Source organism: Nannospalax galili, unplaced genomic scaffold, assembly GCF_000622305.1.
Source record: "Nannospalax galili isolate Female #2095 unplaced genomic scaffold, S.galili_v1.0 scaffold27, whole genome shotgun sequence".
NCBI lineage: Eukaryota > Metazoa > Chordata > Mammalia > Rodentia > Spalacidae > Nannospalax > Nannospalax galili.
Genome location: NW_008357993.1, coordinates 873,793 through 897,595, shown reverse-complemented (window position 1 = coordinate 897,595; position 23,803 = coordinate 873,793). Strand labels below are relative to the sequence as shown.

The window sequence follows — 23,803 nt, the reverse complement described above, 5'->3', positions numbered from 1 at the left end:
CTATTGAATCTCTTATTCTTTTTTCCTTTGCATTTCCTGCATTTTAGCTTTCTTACTGATTTTTATTTTAAATAATTAGTTTAGTCTTTGACCTAGGTTATATAATATACATCTTTAATTAATTACGGTTTACCTTTACACTCACTTATTTCTACTACTATGTCTTTATCTGTATATCATTTATTAGCAAAATTTTCAAATGTATTAAGACTTTTCTTTATTGGAAACAATTACAGTATACCAGACCAGACTTCTTACTGTACACAGTTGATTGTGCTTAAATAGCTAGGCATATGATGGATCGTTATGATTCTTTATGCTCATTTAGAATTTCAGAACCATGGACCTGAACATATCACAAGAGGTCCTTTAGCTTGATCTTCAAAGTCTAAAGTCTTAATTCAAACTCATTTTAAGACATTTCTGAAAGCTCTTTCTCAAAGTTGAAACTTAAACTTGTTTAGCCTGTAGTTTCCTTTTAGTCTCTGTCTCTTTTTCTTACTCTTTCACTTTATGTGTTGGGTGGGACACCCAGGGTTCATCATTCTGCTTTGTAATGCACTTTAGCAACCTTACAACCATGAAAATAGGTATCGAGTCCCTTCTTACCATTCTCTAAAAAAAAAAAAAAAAGGAGGTAGAGGAATTGCCTAGTTCCCTTGCCAAGTAGAAGTGCAGACTGTCCAGTCTGTAATGAGAGTACTGAACATTAAACTCTCTCCCTAAAGCTATGTGGTTTATTTTACTTGGGATATGTGTTTTTACTTGAGTTCTGACTTTGGACAGATGTTCTTCAAAAACTCTATTTTCCCAAGGACCTGATTTTCTTGTGAGCCAATCAAATACAACTCTGGTTGTGCTACTTGATGGAGCCAGACCAGAAGGAAAAGCCAGCCAGAAAACTTAGGATTTTTCTGAAAAATATCACTTGCGAGAAAAAAGCACTAGACATCTAGGGCCAGTGCGTTGCAAAACTTCCAAGCCCTTGCTAGTCATGAACATAACTGCGAGATTTTCAAGTTTTCCCTTTTAAACCATGTCACAGCATAACATTTTCTTTTTTCTTTTTCCCCCTAAGGGGTGCTACATCCATTGTGTACAGATGCAAACAGAAGGGGACCCAGAAGCCCTATGCTCTCAAAGTGTTAAAGAAAACAGTAAGTTTATTTTCTTATATAACAGCATCTCTGAGAAGTCAGGAGTCTCACTCAGGACACAGGGACCAGGGAGAGGCCAATCAAACAGTTTGTCCTCTGACAAAACTGGAAACTGGAAACCATGGGATTCTTTGAGTCACTGGATCTTAGATGGGATGTGATTTGTGGAGAGAAGGGTGGAAAGGAAAAGCATTAGAGCTGGGACGTAAACCTTGCTTTGTATGTCAGCTCTGTTCCTGAATATATGATATGTGTATATATGGAATAGATCACATTTTAATATTTAAACATTATAGTCTGTGTTTTAATATGCTAGAGTAGTATGTGTCTTAAAAGAAAATGAAATGAAACATAAATGTGTGTATTTTGAAAGATGTCATTAACTTTTAACCTGCCCAGGTTTTCTAAGACTGGGTGGTTGCTGGACAAATGCTAGTGTTTCTAGGGCTGGTCCTGTAACTGGACAAGAGGGAAGGATTTTGCCCTGGGTTTTACTTCATTTGTTCACCCTCACAGATGGGCCAGAAAAGGCACAGGTATCTAAGGTCCTCCATAGTGAGGACAAGAAGAAGTGAGGGTCACATCTTGAGTGGGGCCCTGATGACACTCTCTCAGCCTCACTTCTGATTTCTCTTCTTTTCTGTGTATGAACTAGTTTCTGTTCATATAACTACACAAAGTCAAGATGCATTTTACAGCACAGTGTTCTTTTGTTAAATTTTATATGAGCAAAAATGTGTAGTGCAGTATGTATATTTCTGAAAATCTAGTTGTAAGGTTTTAAGTGTTTAGTCGAGCAATATCTTCTATAGGCCAAGGGAGCATTTTTTTTAAACTCCAAAAGCAACTTAATACCATCAGCTGTTTATGTACTGTCTGAGACAAGGAAATCTTAAGACTTATATAATGGAGAATGTAATGACACAGGATTTTCAACCAAGCAGAAATGGAAGGACATTTTGAAGCAATCTGCTAGAAGGCAAAACTGGCAAACAGAAAGATAATTTATTCAAAGTTGGTCAAAATTTAAGAGGTGATTGCTATTAATAAACTCTATATCCTTTTTCTAATGTAGAAAATTTCTTAAGTTAATCCACAATTTAGGAGAATATTTTGATTAATAAGGTTGTGATTTTCTTCTTATATCAATTTCTTTGTCATAAAATTTACATGAACTGATTAGTTAAAATTTTATGAAATGGAATTTTTTCTTAAATGCTTTTTAAGAAAATAAATTAGAATGATTTAGTAATATTCTTATCCAAGTTTTATTTAGACTTAGCTACATGTTTTCTCTTTGGTTTGAGATATTGGTAAGTTTGTGAGTTATTTCTTTTTTCCTTCATTTCATGACCAGGAAAATTTTGAAAAGGAATAGATAGATACATGAAGCTCTAGAGAACAACCATTCAGAAATTATTTGTGTAAATCTGGGCGTGGGGGTGCACTCCTGGAATCCCAGTATCTGGGTGAAAAGGAAGGATGACTGCAAGTTCCAGACCAGACTGAGATTCATACGGGGGGGGGGGGGGGGGGGGGGGAGGGGAGGGGAAGGTAGTGGAAAGAATCTCCCTTACAGACAGGCAGGAAGAGAATGTGGATGGAAACCAAGTGTCAGAGGGAGCTGCTGGCAGATGTTGTCAAACATAGTCACTACTGTGCCAAATGGAATGAGAGAAAATCTCTTGAAGGAACCTCAGTCTGAATGTGAAGTAGATGGAATCCCCAGCATTGTGTTTTAGGATAAGTCATGCATGGAGATGTGTAAATGAGAAAAATAGCAGGCAAGCCACAGAGAGCAAATGCCTCCATCGCTTAATTCCATGTAGGTCATGGAAACGGAAACTTCCTTGTCTAAAGGAAATGATGGGTGCTATGAGTCTATGTATAGAGGGAAACTGACACAAGGAAAATATTTTCTTAGAGAATTCAGCAAAGAGTTTTGTATCTGAGGTCATGTTGAACTACATGAAATTGCCACAATTAAACCATTTCTGACCTACAAAAATGGCAATTTTGTGTGATTCAGTTAACAACTGTGGGACCCACTGAACACTTCCCTATGTCCTTATTTTATGCTAGACATAAACTTATAAAAATATGTAATTTCTATATGTATAACTACATTTCAAAGAGCTAAAATACATTAAACCATGTATTGACTAGGGCCAAAATGTCTTTAATTTACTTTTAACTGGTTAAGTGTGTGGGCTTGTGCATATGTGTGTGCGTGTGCATGTGTGTGTGTGTATGTGTGTGGGGGGGGGAGAAAGAAAATATGGCAAATATCAACAACTATTGAATGTATGACAGAATAACTATATTCATGGTGGCACATCAACATAACAGAATCTGTGAACAGTCTCATGATGAACACTTGGGAGAAAAGCAACATCCACCACTGACTTCCTGTTCAACACAACTGAGTTTTTATTGGGGTAGGGAGAAGGAATGTTCACAAAGCATTTTAGGATTTTACAGCCCATTATTGCTATGATAAACACTGGTGATTCTCCTGTAGATGAAATGAAGTGTTGGAAAATAGAAACTGGTTATTGAATCAGCATTTTACTAGATTGAAAACCACCTGGACGCTTCCTGTAAGAATGGCTATTTGTCTCACTGTGTCATGGAGGGGGATAAGACTTTGATCCTAGTCAGAGTAAATAAAAGAAGAAAATTGATTGAGGTACTTTTTGGCTGTCTATTTGTGTGATTCTCACCCCCCCCACCACCACTTAGTACAGAACACTCCTGGGATGAAACTGTCCATTCAGTAGGTATGGCACCCATCCCCAATTGCATGGGGTGGCCTATTTTTTGACTTTTTACTTTGAAATGCTATAGATTCACTGGAAATGTCACTTTGTTGCTCATAAATACTTCATTATCTTGAACGTAGAAACTAATTGGCTTATGGTTGTCCCTAAAATTTTTTGTATCATACAACTTTTAAATTATTATTTTATTAATTCTTTGAGAATTTCATATGATATATTTTGATCATATTATCTCCCCTTCCACAACTCCTCCCAGATCCAACACCTTCTTTACCCACCCACCAACTTTATGTTATTTTTTTTAAATCAATCAAGTCCAATTTGTGATGTTCATATACTCTTAGATGTGTGTTCATCCCTGGAGCAGGATCATTCTACCCACCTGGGAGGTCACACCCTCAAAGAAAACTGACTCTTCCTCTCCCTGCAGTTATCAGTTGCCAACAGCTCCTCAGCTGGGGGATGGCAGAGCAGAGGGGACTTCATGCCCACCTACCTTCTCCATGCTGGAATTCTGTCTGGTTTGAGCTTAGGACAGTTTATGGCATGCTATCACAACCACTATGAGTGTATATGTACAACTGCCCTGTTGTGTCTGAAAACACTGTAACGTTGTAATCTGAATTTTTTTTACTAGGAGCTTTGTAAATCATAAATCAAGTATGAAGAAAATCAAACTTTTTCCTTCATGCATCAGCCCTTTACATTCTCCATCTCACATGGTAGAAGACATTGATGTAGACTAGAAAATACTTTTATTATATTATTTTTTCAGGTTAAAGACTATAGTGTCAAGAAATTTCACAAACACAACCGATGGAACAGCAACTGATTTATAAGATAAAAATCCTTTACTTCTATAACTTTGAAAAATGTCACACTAAAAACTGTACAGAAGGAAAAAGATAAATTGAAGAAAGAATTAAAATTTGAACAGATTCGACAGATGGAAACCTCAGCCTGGACTGAGTTTTGCTAGGCTAATTTTGAAAAATGGCATGGTGAGAATGGAACAGTTTCAAGAGTGAACCATGTGGATCATATTTACCTTCTTTTTCTTTTAAGTACCTGCAACAGACTATGTATAATGTCTAAACTTTATCTATATTAAGTGTGACTTGTTTTAAAAAAATGCATTGATATCAGAAATTTATGCTCATCAGTAATTTATAGTGTCTCTGGAATTTTAGAGAATGAGGTTTGAATTCCAGAAATCAGATAAAATTTCTAGGTGCATAGCTCAACTCTTGGTAAAGGTTGTAGTCTCCTAACTATAAAATCCAGTCTTTCATGAAATACCCAGTATGAGGTCTGAGAGCCAGTCTTGGTGTGGGAATTCAGAATGCATAGGTGTTTTGATTCTCCTTGAGAGCAGCTATGCAAACACGGGGTCAGATCATAGACTCCAGAGTCAAAGAAACTGTCGAAGATCACTACTGTTACTTACTATCTGTGTGACTGGACCAATTACAGAATATCTCTCAATCTCAGCTTTACCTCTAAGTGAGTTTAAGAACAACTAGTTTATGGTGCTCTAGTGTAGATTAAAATGAGATAGCTTATACAGAATATTTCCTAGCCCACAAGAAGTATGTCATAAATGATGACATAATTCTTGAGTTAATTGAAGTGAACTCACTTATTTTATTATAGATGAGTTACTGCTATGTAACTCTCACATTCGATCCAGCTTGATTTGAAACAGCAAAGACTGACTATCACTGAGCACTTTCATATGAGCAAAATTAATTATACTACTTTGGAGCACTTTCAGCAATACTGCAAAAATGAGTATTGATTTTTACGATTCTGATTGATAACATTTAGTGTTATTTGGGTTTTCTGACTTTCTCTTTAGGTACATCTTGGTGGATGCTTGTAATACCTAGATCAGAAAACTTTCACCCTGAGGCTCTTCGCTTCACACCTCAGAGCAGTGTGGTGAGATCCAGAGTATGGCAGTGGCTTGAGCTCCAAGTTTTGTCATATTTCAGTGATTAAAGTAAAAAGTTACCCATACATCTTTGGAAATATATTTCTTAAGTATTTGAATGAATTTTCACCAAGTAAGTGCTACCAAAACACATTTTATAAATTTTTATAACCAACATTTTAACCACTTCAGGGAGAGAGCTTCAAGCTATGATTTATCATCACTCTATATAAGTTGTTTTTTAACTTCCACTACTTTTTCTTTACATCCTTATAGAATAGAATTTGAGTATATATGCTTGTGATGTTGCAGGGGAATGTTGAAGAATGCTCTAGATTTTTGCAGACCGGAAGCAGGCTTCCTTTCAAATATCATTTAGATGAGTACTCAAGAGATTTCCATTAGAAATTTCCAAGTTCCTCAACTCTAAATTAGAGGCGATACCATTTTTACCATTTGGCAAGCAAGATTACTTGAAATGTCATGTGAGAAAGTACGTAAGCCTGCCCTGCTTTAGGCACTCACCAGATGTGCACCCTCTTCTCCAGCTTAGCCTTCTTTTTTTTTTTTTTAACTTTGTAGCTGTTAGCTCTTATATCAATATTCTCATAAAATTGTACTTAATTGATTCACACATTAGGATCTATTATTCTTCACACTCTGGACAGTTGTTTGGGTGAAGTTGTTTCTTGTGCTTGTTTGCTTTTTGCTCTCAGCATGGTCCACATAAACGCAGACGTCTGCTGTGGAGGCGTAGTTGGGATGGTTGGCCTCTTTCACCATGCGTAAGAAGCTGATACCTTTAATTCAAGTTTTCAATAATATAACTGTCTTAAAGCACTGTGAATTTCTTCTGAATCATATTATTCACTCCATTCCTCCAAAATATATAATTATTGTTTAGCCAAACTTCTCTTTGCTTTGGACATGCCAGAACGCTATGGAATAATAATACCCAGGTGTGGCTGAAGATAACGCATTCCTAACTACAGGATCTGGAAAGTATAACTTCAACACATTGACTTCTTGGAGTTCTAACTCTTTAGGACAAAAAGACAGTTCTTTTAAAAAATTAAAATTTCATTGATTTTTTATTTTATGCCCATGTGTGTTTTGCCTGCATGTGTGTAAGTTCACCACATGTGCCAAAGTCCACAGAAGTCAGAAAAGAGTGTTAGATCCCATGGAACTGGAGCTAGGAAAGTGTTAATGACCATGTGATTGCTGGGAACTGAGCCTGGGTCCTCAGCAAGAACAGCCAGTGCTCTTAACCACTGAACCATCTCTCCAGCCCCTATTTTCCCAATTTTGTCTGTATAGAAGTGAGCATTTCTCAGAGGCACTCTGACTGAGTGTTTGGGAAGCATTGGTGTAAACTGTTTGCTACACCCAGATGTTTCTGTCATCCTCAGCCAAGCACAAGAGAAGCCCCTAAAGGCAACATTTCTTGGATCCAAGAAGAAGTCTAAAAGTTCACTCAAACCTTGTATCTCTCTAAATAAATATTTTTCTTATAATGCAGACTTCTCAGGGACACAGGGTACTCTTTCTAAATTAGCATTCTAGCAAACAGAATTAAAATGTCTTATATTACGAGTTTCTCATGCCTACAAAGTTATTGAAACCTTGACTTGCCCAAAATTATTTTGGTGAGAGAAGCTCATCTCAATTTAAATGTACTGACTAATATTAAATTTTCAGTATTTCAGCCTATAATTTCATGATGGTTAATATGTTTCTCAAACCTTTGTTTGTTCCCTCATTGAATGGGATCTTTGTTAATATTAAGCAATACATGAAAGTCTCAGAAATATTTCTTAACTCTTTAACTCCTGCTAATTTTGAAAATACATATTTAAAATCTGAACTGAGCTCACAACTGGTAATTTTATGTCTAATGAATAATGAAATTCAATCTTGAAAAATCAGTCAATCATTAGGATTGCACAGAATGCGGACAGTCATTTTGATATAACTTGTTTTTTTTCTTTGACTTTTTATGTTTATTTTAGTTTTATGTATATGTGTTTAACAACCGGCAGCTTTTGGTAAAAGAAATTACAATTTTGAGGTGTCACCTAGGCAAGCTGGCCATAGATTATGATCATTGACTTACTTTCAGATAGCATAACACTATCATAAATGAGGTGGCTTAGACAATGGAGATTCATTTTGATAGTTTGTGAGATTAGTAATGTGAGGCCAGGGCTCCAGCAGACCTGGAGTCTTATTTCATGGTTTGGAGATAGCCATCTTCTCAAAATGGCAAAGAGCAGAGAGAAAGGAAGTGAGCTTTATTTTGTCTCCTGTTACAAGGGTAATAATCCCATCATGAGCAATCTTCTCTCCACTTAATTGCCTCCCAGAGGTCCATCTCTAAAACAAATCACATTTGAGAATTGAGGCTTCAGTACATGAGTTTTGGGGAGGTACAAGTTTTCAATCCTATAACAATCACCTGCCTATCAAGTGTTAGTGGCCTTGATGATATAAGAATATGTGTCATGACGAGGAAAACCCTCAACTTGTCTCACCCCCAGGTTGAGAGCATCTGCTGTTTATTGAATGCATGAAGTAGTCCAGAATTTGGGCAGACCCACAATTTCAAAGTCAGTACACAGTCAGCAACTTATTCAAATTTACATAGCTCATAGGTAGCAAAATATTTGGATACAGATTTTTTTACAAAAATAAAAATCATTAACATATACTTTATAGTCATCAACAGTAAAATAATCATAAATTGAAAAGATAATGATTTTATTACTAAATAATGATGATAATATTTTTCCAGGATGAAAAATAGGTTTCCTTATGTCAAATGGGAGTAAAAGATTGTCACAAATTCTCTGAAATGGTGATAAGTGCAGGCATGGTTGAAGAGAATACTGAGTGTGTGGCTTATGAAATCTGAGTTTCTAACCAGAGAGTCTAGAAAAGTGGTAACTTCAATAAATCCAGTAGTTGCTACATGCCAGAAACTTTGCATATACACTGCTACTGCATTACAAAACCATCTATACATACGTGAATAATTTTACTGTTCTTTACATCATGTTTGTTAGCTCAGTATTGGTTCCTAAGGCTCAGAGAAACTAAATTCCCACAGTTACTGAGTCACAGGTTCTCTAACTAGATTTTCCCATTTTTTCATATTCCCCTGATTTCATTACATAAAATTGCAAAACTAAGTGTGGCTGCTTGGTCTTTGAATATTGATATTATGATACTCCAACTAAGATCGCTGGATAAATCAAAGAACAAGGAAGAAATGCAATCTCAGTAAAAGTACCTAAAATATTTTGAGAAGGACTTAAGTGGGATTTCTTTAAAAGTAAAATTGCCGCCTTTGTACAGATGACATGCTCTGAAATAGAGACAACCTTAAGAACTCTACCAAAAAAGCTATTAGAATTAGTGAACAAACTTAAGTTGTTCAATACTAAATCAAAAACCAAAAATTAGTTGTGTTTCTATACACTTACAGTAAGCCATCTGAAAAATCAAGTAAGAATATTTCATTTATAATAGCATAAAATATTTAGAAATAAATTTAACTAAGGGCATGACAGATTTGTGTACTAAAAACTCTAAAAAAAATGAAAGAAACTGAAGAGGGCACAAATAAATGGAAAGATATCCAGTGTTCGTAGACTGGAAGAATTAATGTGTCCATGTTACTCAAAGTGGTCTAAGGGATCTACCAAATACATACCAAAATTCCAATGACATTTTTCACAGATATATATAAAAAAAAACAATAATAACAAAAAGATAACAAAGTTCCCATGAAATCACAAAAGACTTCAAGTAGCCCAAGCAATCTTGAACAAAAAGAAAAAAGCTAAAATCGTTATCAGACCTTATTTTAAAGTTTGCTCCAAAATTATCATACTTAAACTAGCTTAATATGGGCTGGAAAGATGGCTCAGGAATTAAAAGCACTGTCTGCTCTTGCAGAGGACCTAGGTTCAGTTCCAAGCACCCACATGGCAGCTAACAAACCTCTGGAACTCCAGTTCCAGGGAATCCAATGCCTTGCTGAACTCTGTCAGCATTGCACACACAGTGCACTTACATACATGCAGGCAAAACATAAACATAAAAATTAATTAATTAATTAATTAAAAACAAAAAGCAGCATGATATGATGATTAAAAATACATAGACCAGTAGAACAGAATAGAAAACCTAGAAACCCATACATTTGCGGTAAATTAATTTTTGACAAAGACCCCAAGAATACGCAGTTGGGGAAAGACTGTCTACAACAGTGTCTTGAAAACTTCATCTCTCTATTCAAGAATGAAATTAGCTCTAGCGAGATGGCTGGGTAGGAAAAAGACACTTACTGCCAAGGCCCACAGCCTGTGTTCAATTCCCAGGACTCACATGGAATAAAGAGAGAACCAACTCCCTCATGTTTCTTCTGACCTCCACATGTCCATGCACAGTTGCACATACACGCACACAGACACACAGATCACACACACACACACACACACACACACACATACACACACACACTCATGGAAGGGAGAGAGGAGTAAAATAAATAAAAATGAAAAATAATGATGTTAGACCCTTATCTCATATACTACAAAAATTAATTAAAATTGATTGAGATTTAAATGTAAGGCATCAGTCCATAAAATTCTTCCAAGAAAATATCCAGGATATGACCTTGACAATGATTTTTTTTTGTCAACACAAACAACAAAAGCAAAAATAATCAGGTGGGCAGTTGGAGAGAAGGCTCGGCAGTTAAGAGCACCGGCTGCTCTTGCAGAGGACCTGGGTTCTGTTCCTAGCATCCACATGGCAGCTAACAGCCATCTGTAGCTCCAGTTCCAGGGGAATTCAACTCCTTCTTCTGACCTCCATGGGCATTGGATGACACAGGTGTGCTTACACACATGCAGGCAATACACTCATACAATAAAATTAAAATAATAAAATATTTTTTAAAAATCAAGTGGAATTATATCAAACTAAAAATTTCCCACACAGACCCAAGTGCTGTGATGTTGTCCCAGCTGCTTGGAAGTGGGGTGGGGGTTGACACAGGGGTATTTCTTGAGCCTAAAGTTCAGGACCAGCTTGGGCAACAAGTGTAAAAAGCCTCGGCCAGGTGTGATAGTGTCTACCTACAATCTCAGTACTCAGAAGACCAAGGCAGAAGAATCATGAGTCTGAGGTGCAGACTAAGCTACATAGTAAGCTTGAGGTCAGCCAGAACACAATAAAGAACTTGCCTTACAAAAACAAAAGTTTCTGCACCACAAATGGAGCAATCCAAAAACTGAAAATATTCGCAAACCATACAGCTAATAAAGAACTAATCACCAAATTATTTAAGAAACTCAAGCAGTTAATTATCAAGAAAATAATGAGCTGAAGAGATAGCTCAGTGGTTGAGAGGCATGCTGCTCTTCCACAGGAAGCAAATTTGGTCCTAACACCCATGTAGAGCTCACAACTGCCTGTAACCCCAGCACTAGAGGAGCCGGCACCCTTTTTGGCATCTGAGGGTACCCACACACATCATACATATATACATACATACATACATACATACATACATACATACATAAAATGAAAAGAAATAATGGTATTAAGATATGGGCAACAGACCTGAACAGAAATCTTTCCAAAGGTGCTATGCAGTTGTGTGGCAGATACGTGAAAAGACGCTCAACCCACCTTATCCTTGTTAGGATACTTTCAATCCAAAGACAGAAGTTCTATTAAGCATATGAAGAGCAAGGAACATTTATAAATTGTTGAAAGGAGTATAAATTGTTACAGCATTATGGAAATCAGCATGGAGAGTCTCCAGGAAAATCAAAAATAGAAATAGCACTTAATCCAGTCATTTCTAAATATAGAGTTGAAGGAAGTAAGGTCACTACCATAAAGAGGTTCTTCACTCCTGTGTTTGTTGCAGTATTACTCATAGTATCTAAGTTCTAGAAACTTATTTCCATTGACTGATGAATGAATAAAGAAAATACTGTATATGTAATAAAATATTCAGCCTTCAAGTAAATTATGTCTTTTGTTACAGCATAGATGAATCAAAAGAACACTGAGATAAGCACAGGAAGACAAATATATGGTCTCAGTTATACATAGAATCTAAAAATGTTGAATTCATAGAAACAGAGTGAAAGAGCAAGGCCAGAAGACCATGGCCACATGGTGTGGACTCTGGAAATGGATAATGGAATCTCTTGCTCTTTTTGTATCTAACCTGTGGGAGCATGGAAGTCTGAGCATGGACCACACATTTACTAATTGCTGTGCTGCACAAAAGAGATGGAGGTTTCAGTCTGGTTTATAGATATGCTTCTATTAAATGATGCTATGAGTCACTTTTAACCACTCATTTGTGTGCTCTGGAAGTGCAGGCAAGGTCACCTTGGTCAATGGTGGCGAAGGGAATAATAAATCAGCAACTCATATAGACTTTTTGGGCCCAATGGAGGTCTCAGAACACATTAAGGAAAGTAGCTTGCAGATAACAAGCCGTGTCAAGTGAAGTGTAACTTCTTCAAGTGCCTGTCAGTTGGAACATATTGATTTTCATTGGGACTATTAAGCCAGATTTCCTGAAATAGGAACAGGGATATTTCTATTCAGTTTCTGACAAGTATATGTCTAATAAAGAGAAAAGGTAGCGGGGTAGAATGCTAAAACCTTGGCCTGCCTTGTGTGTTTTGCCATTCAAGAGTCTACTTGGAAGTTTCAACATTCCATAGAGACTTCATTGCTATAATTTATGGGTGTCTTGTTTTCTTCTTCATATATAAATGTTACTGAAATTTGTCACAATTCTGCTTGCATATCCATATTTTCATGTATTGAGCTTTCATGGGTATTTGATTTTTCTTACTTTGTGAACACCATTATCTGGGGGGGGATGTATGTGTGAGAGAAAGAGAGAGGGGAGAGGAATAGGCTTGTTGTGCTCAAAAGGCAGCATCCTTGAAAGATAAGTACATTTTGTTGTGCATCGTCTGTTTATTTCCACATTTAGGGGTATGTGGTCTGGCACATCTTTAATCCCAGCACTCAAGAGGCAGACGTCGGGAATCTCTGTGAGTCCTAGGCTAGTCAAGTTACACAGTGAGACTCTGTCCCCACCCCAAAAAAATGAAACCCAGCAGCAGCAGCAACAAAACCCCACAACAACAAGCACAAATAAAGCAAAAATTGCCACGTTCAACCCCGGAGTGCTTTCACAGTGAACAATTGGAATTAAATAATCTTGACCTTTTACATTGAGTTTTTGGAACACAGAAAGGAAGTTTGTAACCAGCCAAAGACAGAGGACATATTAAAGGACAAAGTTCTTAAAGAGCTGAGGTAGCCACAGGAGGTAAACAGAAGCAGTAGGAAAGTTGGTGAGAACACAGAGCTCAGGAGCTGGGGCCTGAGAGAACCAGAAGGAACATGGTCTGTTAGCCCCAATGCATACTTAGTATTCATATCTTGGAGAGAAAACGAAAAGCCTTAGCATCAATGCTATTAGAGAAAAATGAGTTGTCTTATCCTTTTTTTTTCCAGTTTTATACTTTTTTAAGGTACAGAGCTGAATGTTAGTCAAAGGCTCATTCATCCAGACAGTGTCAGAAAAAGGAGAGGAAGAGGTGTAAAAAAGATCAAGTCATGGAACTCTAAGTCCTAAATTCTCTTTAACATAAAAGTAGGAAATGATTGAGCGTGTACCAAAGGATGTTAGCCAGAAACCACAGAGTGTTTTCAGTATTGAATGAATGTTCTATGTTTTTACCTTAAAAGCTCTCAAATTACTGTATGTCACTTCAGTAGTTTTTCTTTTCACACACACACACACACACACACACACACAGAGAGAGAGAGAGAGAGAGAGAGAGAGAGAGATTTTTGTGCATTTCATACACTACATCTTAATCATCTTTATATCCTCTTCCCCATAGGTAACTTCCCCTAGCCCCATCTCCCCAACCAGATATCATGCATTCTGCCATTTATGTTAAGGCCTATGGAGTCAAGTTAGTGTCTCCTGACATCCTTTAGTGCAAGTTCATCCACTGGGATCCAGTCAGCCTATCTAGAGTCCCTCCCTTAAGAGAATCAGCTTTTCTTCACCCAGGGGTAAACAGCTGCCCAGTAGTTCTTTAGCTAAGATTGGGGCCTGCTTCCATGTCCACAGTTCTGTGCTGGGTTTTTGTTTGCTTGAGTTTACATGGGTCTGTGCATGCTGACACCATTTCAGTAAGTTCATATGAGCAAGGTCCAGGAGCCTGTAGGACTCTATTTCCATATGTTCACACACTTCCTCCCCAGGCTCTTACAGTCTTTCCTCCCCCTCTTCCCTGAGCACTGGATTCATTGACCTCTGTTATGTGAGGAAATTTCCTTTATGCAAGTTGAGAGATGCATTAGTATTCTCTCTACCCCTTGTTTCACTGTGAACCAGGGTTCCATGGTGGATGTGTCACTTAGGGTTGTGCATCTCAGACGCTTAATCGTGTGTGACCAGTTGTGAAACTCTGTAATAGTCTCTGTCTGTTGCAAAAGAAGCTTCTTTGATGAGTGATGAATGACATACTTGTACATAAATATAAGGATCCATATTTAGCACATAGTAGGAAATTACATTTATCTAGGGATGTGACAGCCTTGGGGTTTTTCTCTAAGTTCTATGACCTCTCCAGTCATGTGTATTTGGCTCTGTTTACAGTACCACACATGAGTGCCCTCCGACTCAGTGGGCTTTAGGTCCAATTAAGTAGGTAGGTTTAAGAATTTTAAGAGTTTTAAGACTAAAGGAGTATAATGCTAACAAGAGTGTGGCCTACATTTAATTCCTAAGTATTATATAGTAATGTTTTTCAAATGTTAATGCAAAGCACTCCATAGTAAGAGTTTTCTTTAATAATATTTTAGACAACTAGTCCATCCCAAAAGTACACAGTAACACATAGGACAGAGATAAGACTTCTGAGACCCTAAATTGGGCTTTTTTTCTTTATCCCATCAAGGCACTAATAGGGAAAAGGCAAAAAAGAAGTCAGGAAAAAAATCTCAGCCCAGATTTGGGACTGGAATTTGATGTTGTTTCTTGCCAAGCTGATAAAAGATGACTAAGCCCTTATTGACATAGACGTAAAGAAATCTGTTGTCGCATCTAAGTCATACTGTAATACAAGGGCAAATAATAATGTCTATGTGCAGAGAGTGCAAGCAATATGTTTCTTTCCTAAATTTAGTTAAGTCCTTTCTTTAATGAGTCTCAGCACACATGATTTGTTTCTATGGCTTGAACATGTTTGTTCTCTGTATTGGCTACTTCTTTGTTGATGTGATAAGACAGCATGACCAAGGCAACTTATAGAAGGGAGCGTTTATTTTGGCTTGTGGTTACAGAGAAATAAGAACCAGTTATGGTAGGGAGGCAGCAAGTGGCAGGTGTACTGACAGGCCCAAAAGCTGGGAGCTCATATCGTCAAAGGCAAACACAAAGCAGAGAGAGAGAGACAGACACAGAGAGAGAACTGGAAGTGAGACCAGATTATGAACTCTCAAAGCTCGCCCCCCTCATGACATCCCTTCTCTAGTAAAGTCAAAACTCCTAAATCTCCCCTAACAGCACCACCAACTGTGGACCAAGTGTTCAAAGACATAAGCTTATGGAGGATATTCTCATTCAAACTGCCACATTCCCAAAAGGTTTCTGTGCTGAAGCCAAATTCCTAGTAATGATATTGCAGTGATGAGGCATTAAGAGATAATTACATCATGGGAACCACCCTTGAAAGAGATAAATGTAGTTATCACAAGACCAGGTTAGTTCTCTAAGCAGGTGCCAGTTTCAAATCAAGGCTGACTCTTCTGCACACAGTCAGTTCCTTTCCTGATTTTCCACTAACTTGTGACACAACCCAGAGGTCCTTGCCATCATTCTGGTACCATGCTCTTTGGACCTTCAGCCCTCAGAATCAAGAGACAACTGAACCTCTTAGACATTCTGTGTAGCAACACAAAGTGGACAAAGACATCTACTAACAAATGAAATAAGAACAGCTGAGGGGCATGAGATATGAAAACTACATACACCTCTTAGTGTGAGCCCCTTAACTGCCTTTATGGTATGGGACACAGTGATGTCCTCAGATGTGTGTACCAGGTTCCAGTGCTCTCTCAGCAGCAAGTGTCTATCACAGGGTAAATTCAGTTAATGGTCCCATACTATCTCTGGGATAGACTTCTGTATTGCAAAAGTCTAAATGTGTACTAAATGGATCACTGCATCTAAACTGCTTTTCCCCCCTCAAAACATACAAAGCTTTCACCATCAATTTTTCTTTGAGATTTTGAGATCATAGTCTATAACTGCTTTTCCGTCATAGCATCAAATCATACTGAGTTTTCTGGTCCATTTCAAGAAGTGACAATGAAGTCCTGTAAGCTTTGAGTGACATCCTTTATTGGTAAACTAAAGCTTATCCAAGATGACTGCTCTTGTGTTTTAAATTTTGACATATTTTTTATAAAGAGAATGTTAATAAATCTCAAGTCAAAATTTAACTACCACACATATCTTTACAGAAAGAAGTAAAAGTATCCTCTACTTTCTATAAAAATTAAAATTCTTCCTGAGCGTCATACCACTGGGTATCTAGAAGGAAAAATATTCAAATTTTTAAATAAAGATAACTTAGTTTCTTCAGGTTTAAATGTATTTCTTGGGCTGGAGAGATGGCTCAGTAGTAAAAGTACTTCCTGCTCTTGCAGAGAACTGGAGTTTGGTTCCTAGCACCCACTTCGGGCAGCTCACATCAGCTTGTAACTTTAGCTCAAGAGGACTTGACACCCTTATCTGGTATCTGTGGGCACCTGGACACATATGCATGCATGCACGCACGCACGCACACACGCACGCACACACACACACACACACACACAGAGACACTCACATACAGATAAATAAAAGTAAGTCTTTTATTTAAAAGTAAGCAAAAAATAATAAAATGTTTCTTTGGGTGAGTTTGGCTGTGTCTCAAAGCTGTGTCTTCTTTGTCTAGTTATTCGTGAGTGGCTCTGGATTAAAGAGCTCCTCAACCATGGTGTGCTCTCCACAGAGAGGGTAAAGAGCCCTCACACTGGGGCCCTTGACAGATGCTGTCTGCTCTAGAGAGTGGCCGGGAAGGGACACCTGCAGCTGCACACTGCTGGGCATGTGATAGACTTCACTAGTTGGGTGGGGAAATCAACAAATACCTGGAGACATTCAGGGCAGAAGCCCACAGCACACAATTGGATGTCTGGAGCACAGGCTGCTTGGCTACTGCCTCACCTGACTATCTGAATCCTGATGGTCTGGGAAAACATTAGAGAGAAGAGGCAGAGCATTAGCATAATATACATCTATCTATATCTGTCTATATGTTGAGATACACACACACACACACACACACACACACATATCAACATAGTCACTCTAAGTGAAACTTCTGTGAGGCTGCTAACCCAGAAGACTTAAAGATGAGCTGTTGAAGATGCTTTGAGGATTTGCACATCATTATATGGAGAAATACACTGAGTATTTTATTTCTCATTTCTGTATCTGGTGCCTTACAGAAAAGCAAAGCTCTGGTGCTCACTGGTGTAAGGTGTATTCTTAGCAAGGAAGGCAGATCGAGACTTCCACATCTAGAAAAAGGTTTTGTGGACAAATACTGATGTAAACTTTTTCATGTGTGAAAATCTAAATCATTATCGTTAATGATTTAGATCTCTAGAATGTTGCTAGAGAGATATCTTAGTGGTTAAGGGCACTGGGTGCTCCAGAACCCACATTGTGGCTCATAACCACCTGTAACTCCAGTTCCAGGAGATCTAATGCCCTCTTCTGCACTCTGCTGCATTACATGCATAGGTGTACTTACATATATGGAGACAACACACTCATGCACATAAAAATAAAAAAGAAACAGAAAAAGATCTCTAGAATCTTACCCCCATTCCAACCCAGAGTATGTTTATATACTCATCACGTGACATTCTTTACTTGTATATTTCATTGTTAATAAATGGTTCTAGAAGAACCATTTAAAAGCCCTTTCTCTTCATAACCCATTATTAAAGGACTTTTTTTCAGCATTCTTGAGTAACATTAACTGGGTTCTTTGAAGAAGTTCTTAATTGTTGGGGGTAGGGCATAGTGGGAAGGAAGAACAGGGTGTCTGTGTAGAGGACAGGCAAGGAGTTAAAGCTTTCTGCTAGGAGGATCCAGGCATCTTGTATTTAAATATACTCTCATACAAGATGCAGCCCCAATATCTAATTGAAGAATCTTAAAAGCTAATAATTCCAAGAGTATTTTTATTTTAATTTTTTAGCATATTATAAAGTCATAAGCTTTTTGAATATAAAGAACAATGTGGGTTTTATAACAAATAGCTAATATGCTGGTTTTAAGAATCAAGCTGATGAAGGCCTGTCTTGGGGCTGCCTCTGAGCCTGTCTTGGGGCTGTCTCTGAGCTGCTACAGTGTTCTGCCCTCACTGCAGATGGTTTGGGACTTATGCAACTGAGCCATTGTTTGACCGAAAGAAACATAAAATGGAAGTTAAATCACACTGTTTTCATGCCCTCTTGATAATTTTAAAAGCATTTTGCAAAGTACTGTCTTGACCATATAAAATTACTTAAAAGAACTAAGAAGAAATCATTAGACCCTGAATATGCCTAGGGCATGGCTGATGCCTGATTTAAAGTCAACTGAAGTGTGACTCTAGTGGTCAATAGTAATTATAAAACATAAGAAAGGCCTTTAAAACAGTCCTAGAAATTAAATCCGGCAGTGCCATTGTGATCCCAGTTTCTGAAAAAGTCAAGGAAAATGTGTATTTAAATGAAAATGAGCATCAGTACCCCTCCCTCTGGCTACTGTCATGCAGGAACATTATGTTGGGCTTAGTTCAGGATTTTGATGACATTTTCTTCCACTTTATGGTGGCTTCTCTGGCCAGAGTTACAAATTTTAAACAGAAATCTAGAAAATACTGATCTTGTGTCATTCTAGGAAAGGTGCTGATGTCAACTGAGCATCTACCATGGACTAAGAAGTTTCACACAAGCCATTAATCCATATAACACTAATAATGCATGGTAGTGATTACTGTCTCTATTTCACACATGAAGAAATTGAAGTAATCCTTGTGAGATTAAAAGACCTGGGAGAGGGCTCAAGATGGCCACACCATGGAATTGTCAGATAGAAAGGGAAGAAAAATCAAAATACAGCCAAGGATCATCACTTCTGAATGATTTAATATTAATATAAATGGTGAGGAATAGATATATAACATTTGAACTTGGTGTTGATGAAAGTGGGATGCCATTATGAACATTTTTAGTGAATTAGTAACAAATATATATTTAAAATATAGAAATGGACATTGTTTAAAGCTAGAGGTATGGAGAGATGGCTCAGTTGTTAAGAGCACTGACTACTCTTGCAGAGGACTTAGGTTCAGTCCCCAGCACCCACATAACAGCTAACAATCATCTGTAATTCCAGTTCCAGGGGATCCAATGCCTTCTTCTGATCTCCGTGGGCATTGCACATGGGTGCACTTACATACATGCAGACAATACACTCATGAACATAAAATAAAATTAATAAATAAAATATTAAAAAAAATAATTTGGGGGGTAATATTTGGAACATCTGTTTCTTTTCTGAGAGCACTTGCCTATGTTGGTATTGGCATCCTTTTACGGAACATGGGAAAAAGGGGAGTTGGTACCCAGAGGTTCCATAACTTTATTCTCTCTTAATCACTTCTTGGTGTTGTAATTGATGCAAATCATGGGCCATTCAAAACAAAATAAGGTGCACTGTCTGAAGTAAAGACAGGCTGGGTTCTTGCTGGCAGCTGTAAAGCTGTATGTTCTGATGGGAGAGAAGTGAAAACAGCAATCTTGGTACCTATTCCAGCAGACTTACCAAGCCAGTAACTCCCCGAGTATCTACCACTTCCATTTTTGCAGACTTCTCATCACTTGTCTTGTGAGAACTCCAACTGAGAGAAATAGTCTCATAACACCTTGTGGCTCAAAGTTTCAAAGCCACCAATAGCTAATCTACATGGGGCCTAGGGACTCTTGATGCTCTGCTCTGCTTGAAGCAGGCATTCCCCATTCCATTAGTGTCAATAACACAGACATGAACATATCTTAAAGATGTAAATGGCAGCATGAGAACTAACTAACTAACTAAACTTAATATGAAACCAGGATGAAGCCACCCTTTTATATCCAACCCCCCGCTCTATTGAACAAATTAATATATGCCAGGCATTGATAAATAATTCTGGAGATACCATTGTATAAAAAAAATCCTTTAAAATTGCCATATAACTTATGCCCCAGTAAAAGAAAAATAGAATAACATAATAATTAGACAATAATGCATAATTTGGTAAATGATATAAAAGAAACATAGGATTCATGAATTAAACACATGGATATGGATGCATATCTTGCTATTTTACCTTTTTGAGACGAGTTCTTACAATGTAGCTTACGATGACCTTGCACCCATGATCCCCCTGCATCCGTGACCCAATTGGTAGAATTAAAGTGTTCACAACTATTCCTGGATAGTAACTACTTCTTTTTAAATTTGTTTTTATTAATTTTTTTGTGTATTTCAAACAGAACATCTCAATCAGTCATAATAATCTTTATATCCTCATCCACATTGGCAGCCTCCCATAGCCTTTTCCCCCACTGATGCCCACATACTCTGTCATCCCTGTTAAGGCCCACTGTGTCAAGTCAGTATACCCAAACGATCTCTAGTGCAAGTCTGTCCACTGAATCTAGTCAGCCTGTCTAGAGTCCCTTGTTTTAGGAAGATCACCTCTTCTTCACCTAACAGCAATCAGTTGCCAATATTTCTTCAGATAAAACTAGGGTCTGCTGTTCATTTTCCCCATTCTATGCTGGGTTTTTGTCTGCCTGAGTTTGCATGGGACTTGTATATGCTGACACCGTTGCATAGAATCATATGAGCAGTTCACAGGAGCTTGTAGGACTCTGTTTCCATATGGTCATATACCTCCTCCCTGCCCCTTACAATCTGTCCGTCCCCTCTTCTGTGATGGTCCCTGAGCCTTGGGTAGATGAAGTTTAATATAGGAGTCCAGTCCAACGACCAGCATTCAGCAGACTCTTGATCTCTATGCTTCAGCCATTTGTGACCTTTTGTGTTTCTGGCCCTCCACTGCATGAGGGAGCTTCATTAATGAGACCTGAGAGATTCATTAGTATCCACTTCTTTACCCCTGTTCTATGTTCCATGAGCCTTACATGTAGAGGTTGCATGATAGATCTGCCACTTAGGCCTGGGCAATTCATAGACAATGTCCATGTGTGACCAATTGTAGTACTTGGTAAAAGTCTCCAACCGGTGCAAAATAAGCTTCCTTGATGGGCAGTGACTGGGACATTTGTCTGTAAATATAAGGATACATATTTTGCACATAGTAATAAACCACATTAGTCTAGGGATGCAACAGTCTTGGGATTTTCTCTAAGACCTATGAACACTCCAGCCTTGTGTATTTGATTTGGTTACAGTAGCACATTTGAGTTTCCTCCCTTTGAGTGAGCTTTTAGTCCAATTAGGTAGCTGTTGATTTCCCCCAAGCTAAAAGCACCACTACTGCATCAATGATGTATGCTGTGCTGGTCACTGATGTGGTTATTTGGTCTTGAAGCTGGTGTTGGACCATTGACTGATATTTCCCCTTGGCCCCTTCAAAGCTATGAGAGCTAGCCTGCAGGGGAAGTGGTTGCAGGTCAGTTGCAGCTCTATGGCTCCAAATCCTGTGTCCAAAGTATGTTCTGTCTTCAGCAGTAGGGTCTTACCTTCAAGTTCTGGGAGGCCATCAAGGGCTGTGGCCATAGCCAGAGTAATTTTGGGAGTCTCTTGAACCATGCTGGCCAACAATTAAAAGAAAGGTTTCTCCTGTCTGGCACTGTTTCTTGTTATGTAGCCTTTAGCTACACACATGGACTCATGTAGAGATAATGATGTGTAATTTGTCATTAGATTGTTGGACTAATATGATTTCCTCTGGTTTTTAAAATGAGCGAGGCATTGTTTACCTCTCTCTCTCTCTTTCTCTCTCTCTCTCTTTCTCTAATCCTTTTGCCATGGTTTCCCCATTTAAAGTGTCCTCATTTTCCCCATTTCTCCCTTGATAATACCAGTCTCCTGTGGTCCCACCTCTCTTGAGCTTCTTTCTCTTTATCCCCAAGGTTTCTTGTATAACCTTTCCTACCCCTCCCATTTAAATAACCCTATTTTTATTCCCTTCTCCTTTATTAACACCTGTTTCCCACTATTCTTTTCTCTCAGGTTCTTTCTTTCCCTTTACCTCCCTGGTTCCTTTTTTTATTCTAGTTTTTGCGGTTATGTCTGTATACATACTCACATACAGGGATTTGGTGCTAAGATCCACATACAAGGGAGAACACACGTGTTTTGTTTTCTGAGTCTGTGTTACTTCACTTAGTATAACAGTTGCTAGTTCCATCCATTTACCTGCAGATTTCATGACTTTGTCTTTCTTTATTGCTGAGTAGAACTTCATTGTGTAAACGTACCACACTTTCATTATTCACTCATCAGTTGAAGGATAGCTAGGTTGCTTCCATCTCTTGGCTATTGTGAAAAGAGCAGCAACAAACACAGTTGTACAAGTGTCTCTACACTAGGATGAGTCCTTTGGGTATATGCCAAGGAGTGCTATAACTGGGTCAAATGGTAGGTTCATTTTTAGTTTTTTAAGAGTTCTCTACACTGTTTTCCATAAGGGTTGAACCAGTCTGCAGCTCCACCAGCAATCTATTGAGATGACCATGTGGTTCTTGTCTTTGAGTCCATTTATGTGATTCATGATATTTATTGACTTGTGTATATCGAACCACCCCTTCATCACTGAAATAAAGCCAACTTAATCATGGTGGATGATCTTTTTGATCTGTGCCTGTACATGGTTTGCAAGTATTTTGTTGAGAATTTTTGCATCTATGTTCATTAAGGATATGGGTCTATAGTTCTCTTTTTTGGTTGTATCTTTACTTGGTTTTGGTATTAGAGTGATGCTGGCTTCATAGAAGGAATTTGGAAGTTCTCCCTCTGTTTCTAATTTTTTGAATAAATTAACTAGTATTGGATATAATACTACCATTCCTTAAATGCCTGGTAGAATTCTGCTGCGAATCTATCTGGGCCTGGATTTTTTTAGTCAAGAGGTTTTGTATTACTGTTTCAATTTATTTATGTGTTATGGGTCTGTTTAAGCTGTTGATCTCTTCTTGGTTTGGCTTTGATGATTCCCATGGTTTTAGATACATATCCATTTCTTTCAGGGTTTCAAATTTAATAGCATATAGGTTTAATATATTTCATCTATTATTTTTATTTTATGTGTATGAGTATATTGCTTGCATGTATGTAAGTGCACCTGTGTCATGCAATGCCTGCAGAGGTCAGAAGCAGATGTCAGATCCCCAGGAACCTGAGTTAGGACAGTTGTTAGCTGCCATGTGGGTGCCTGGAATTGAACCCGGATCCTCTTAAGAGTAATCAGTACTCTTAACCATCTCTACAGCTCTGTCAAACTTAGTAGCATATAGGTTTGTAAGGACCTTTGACTTATCTTCACATAGGTGGAACTGGTAAAAAGAACCAGGGACTCCTCCCAAGCCTATGTGACCTCTGAGAACAGATCCTCAAACGACCTTAAGAGTAAAAATAAATCAGTTTATCCGGACCAATTGTATGGCCTTAAACACCCAAAAGGAAAGTGTAACCAAAGATTAAAGGGACCAATATAATTTCATAAGAGTCCATATGTATAGCT

The 23,803-nt window shown here is 38.0% G+C and overlaps 1 protein-coding gene across 1 annotated transcript in view; it reads left to right on the top strand.

The window, feature by feature from the left end:
• Positions 1–23,803, top strand: part of LOC103752296 (calcium/calmodulin-dependent protein kinase type IV) — a 250,202-nt gene that overhangs the window by 123,301 nt on the left and 103,098 nt on the right. The window contains exon 3 of the mRNA XM_029557644.1: positions 1,079–1,157. Coding sequence (XP_029413504.1) covers positions 1,079–1,157 — 79 coding nt within the window. The remainder of the gene's footprint in view (positions 1–1,078; positions 1,158–23,803) is intronic.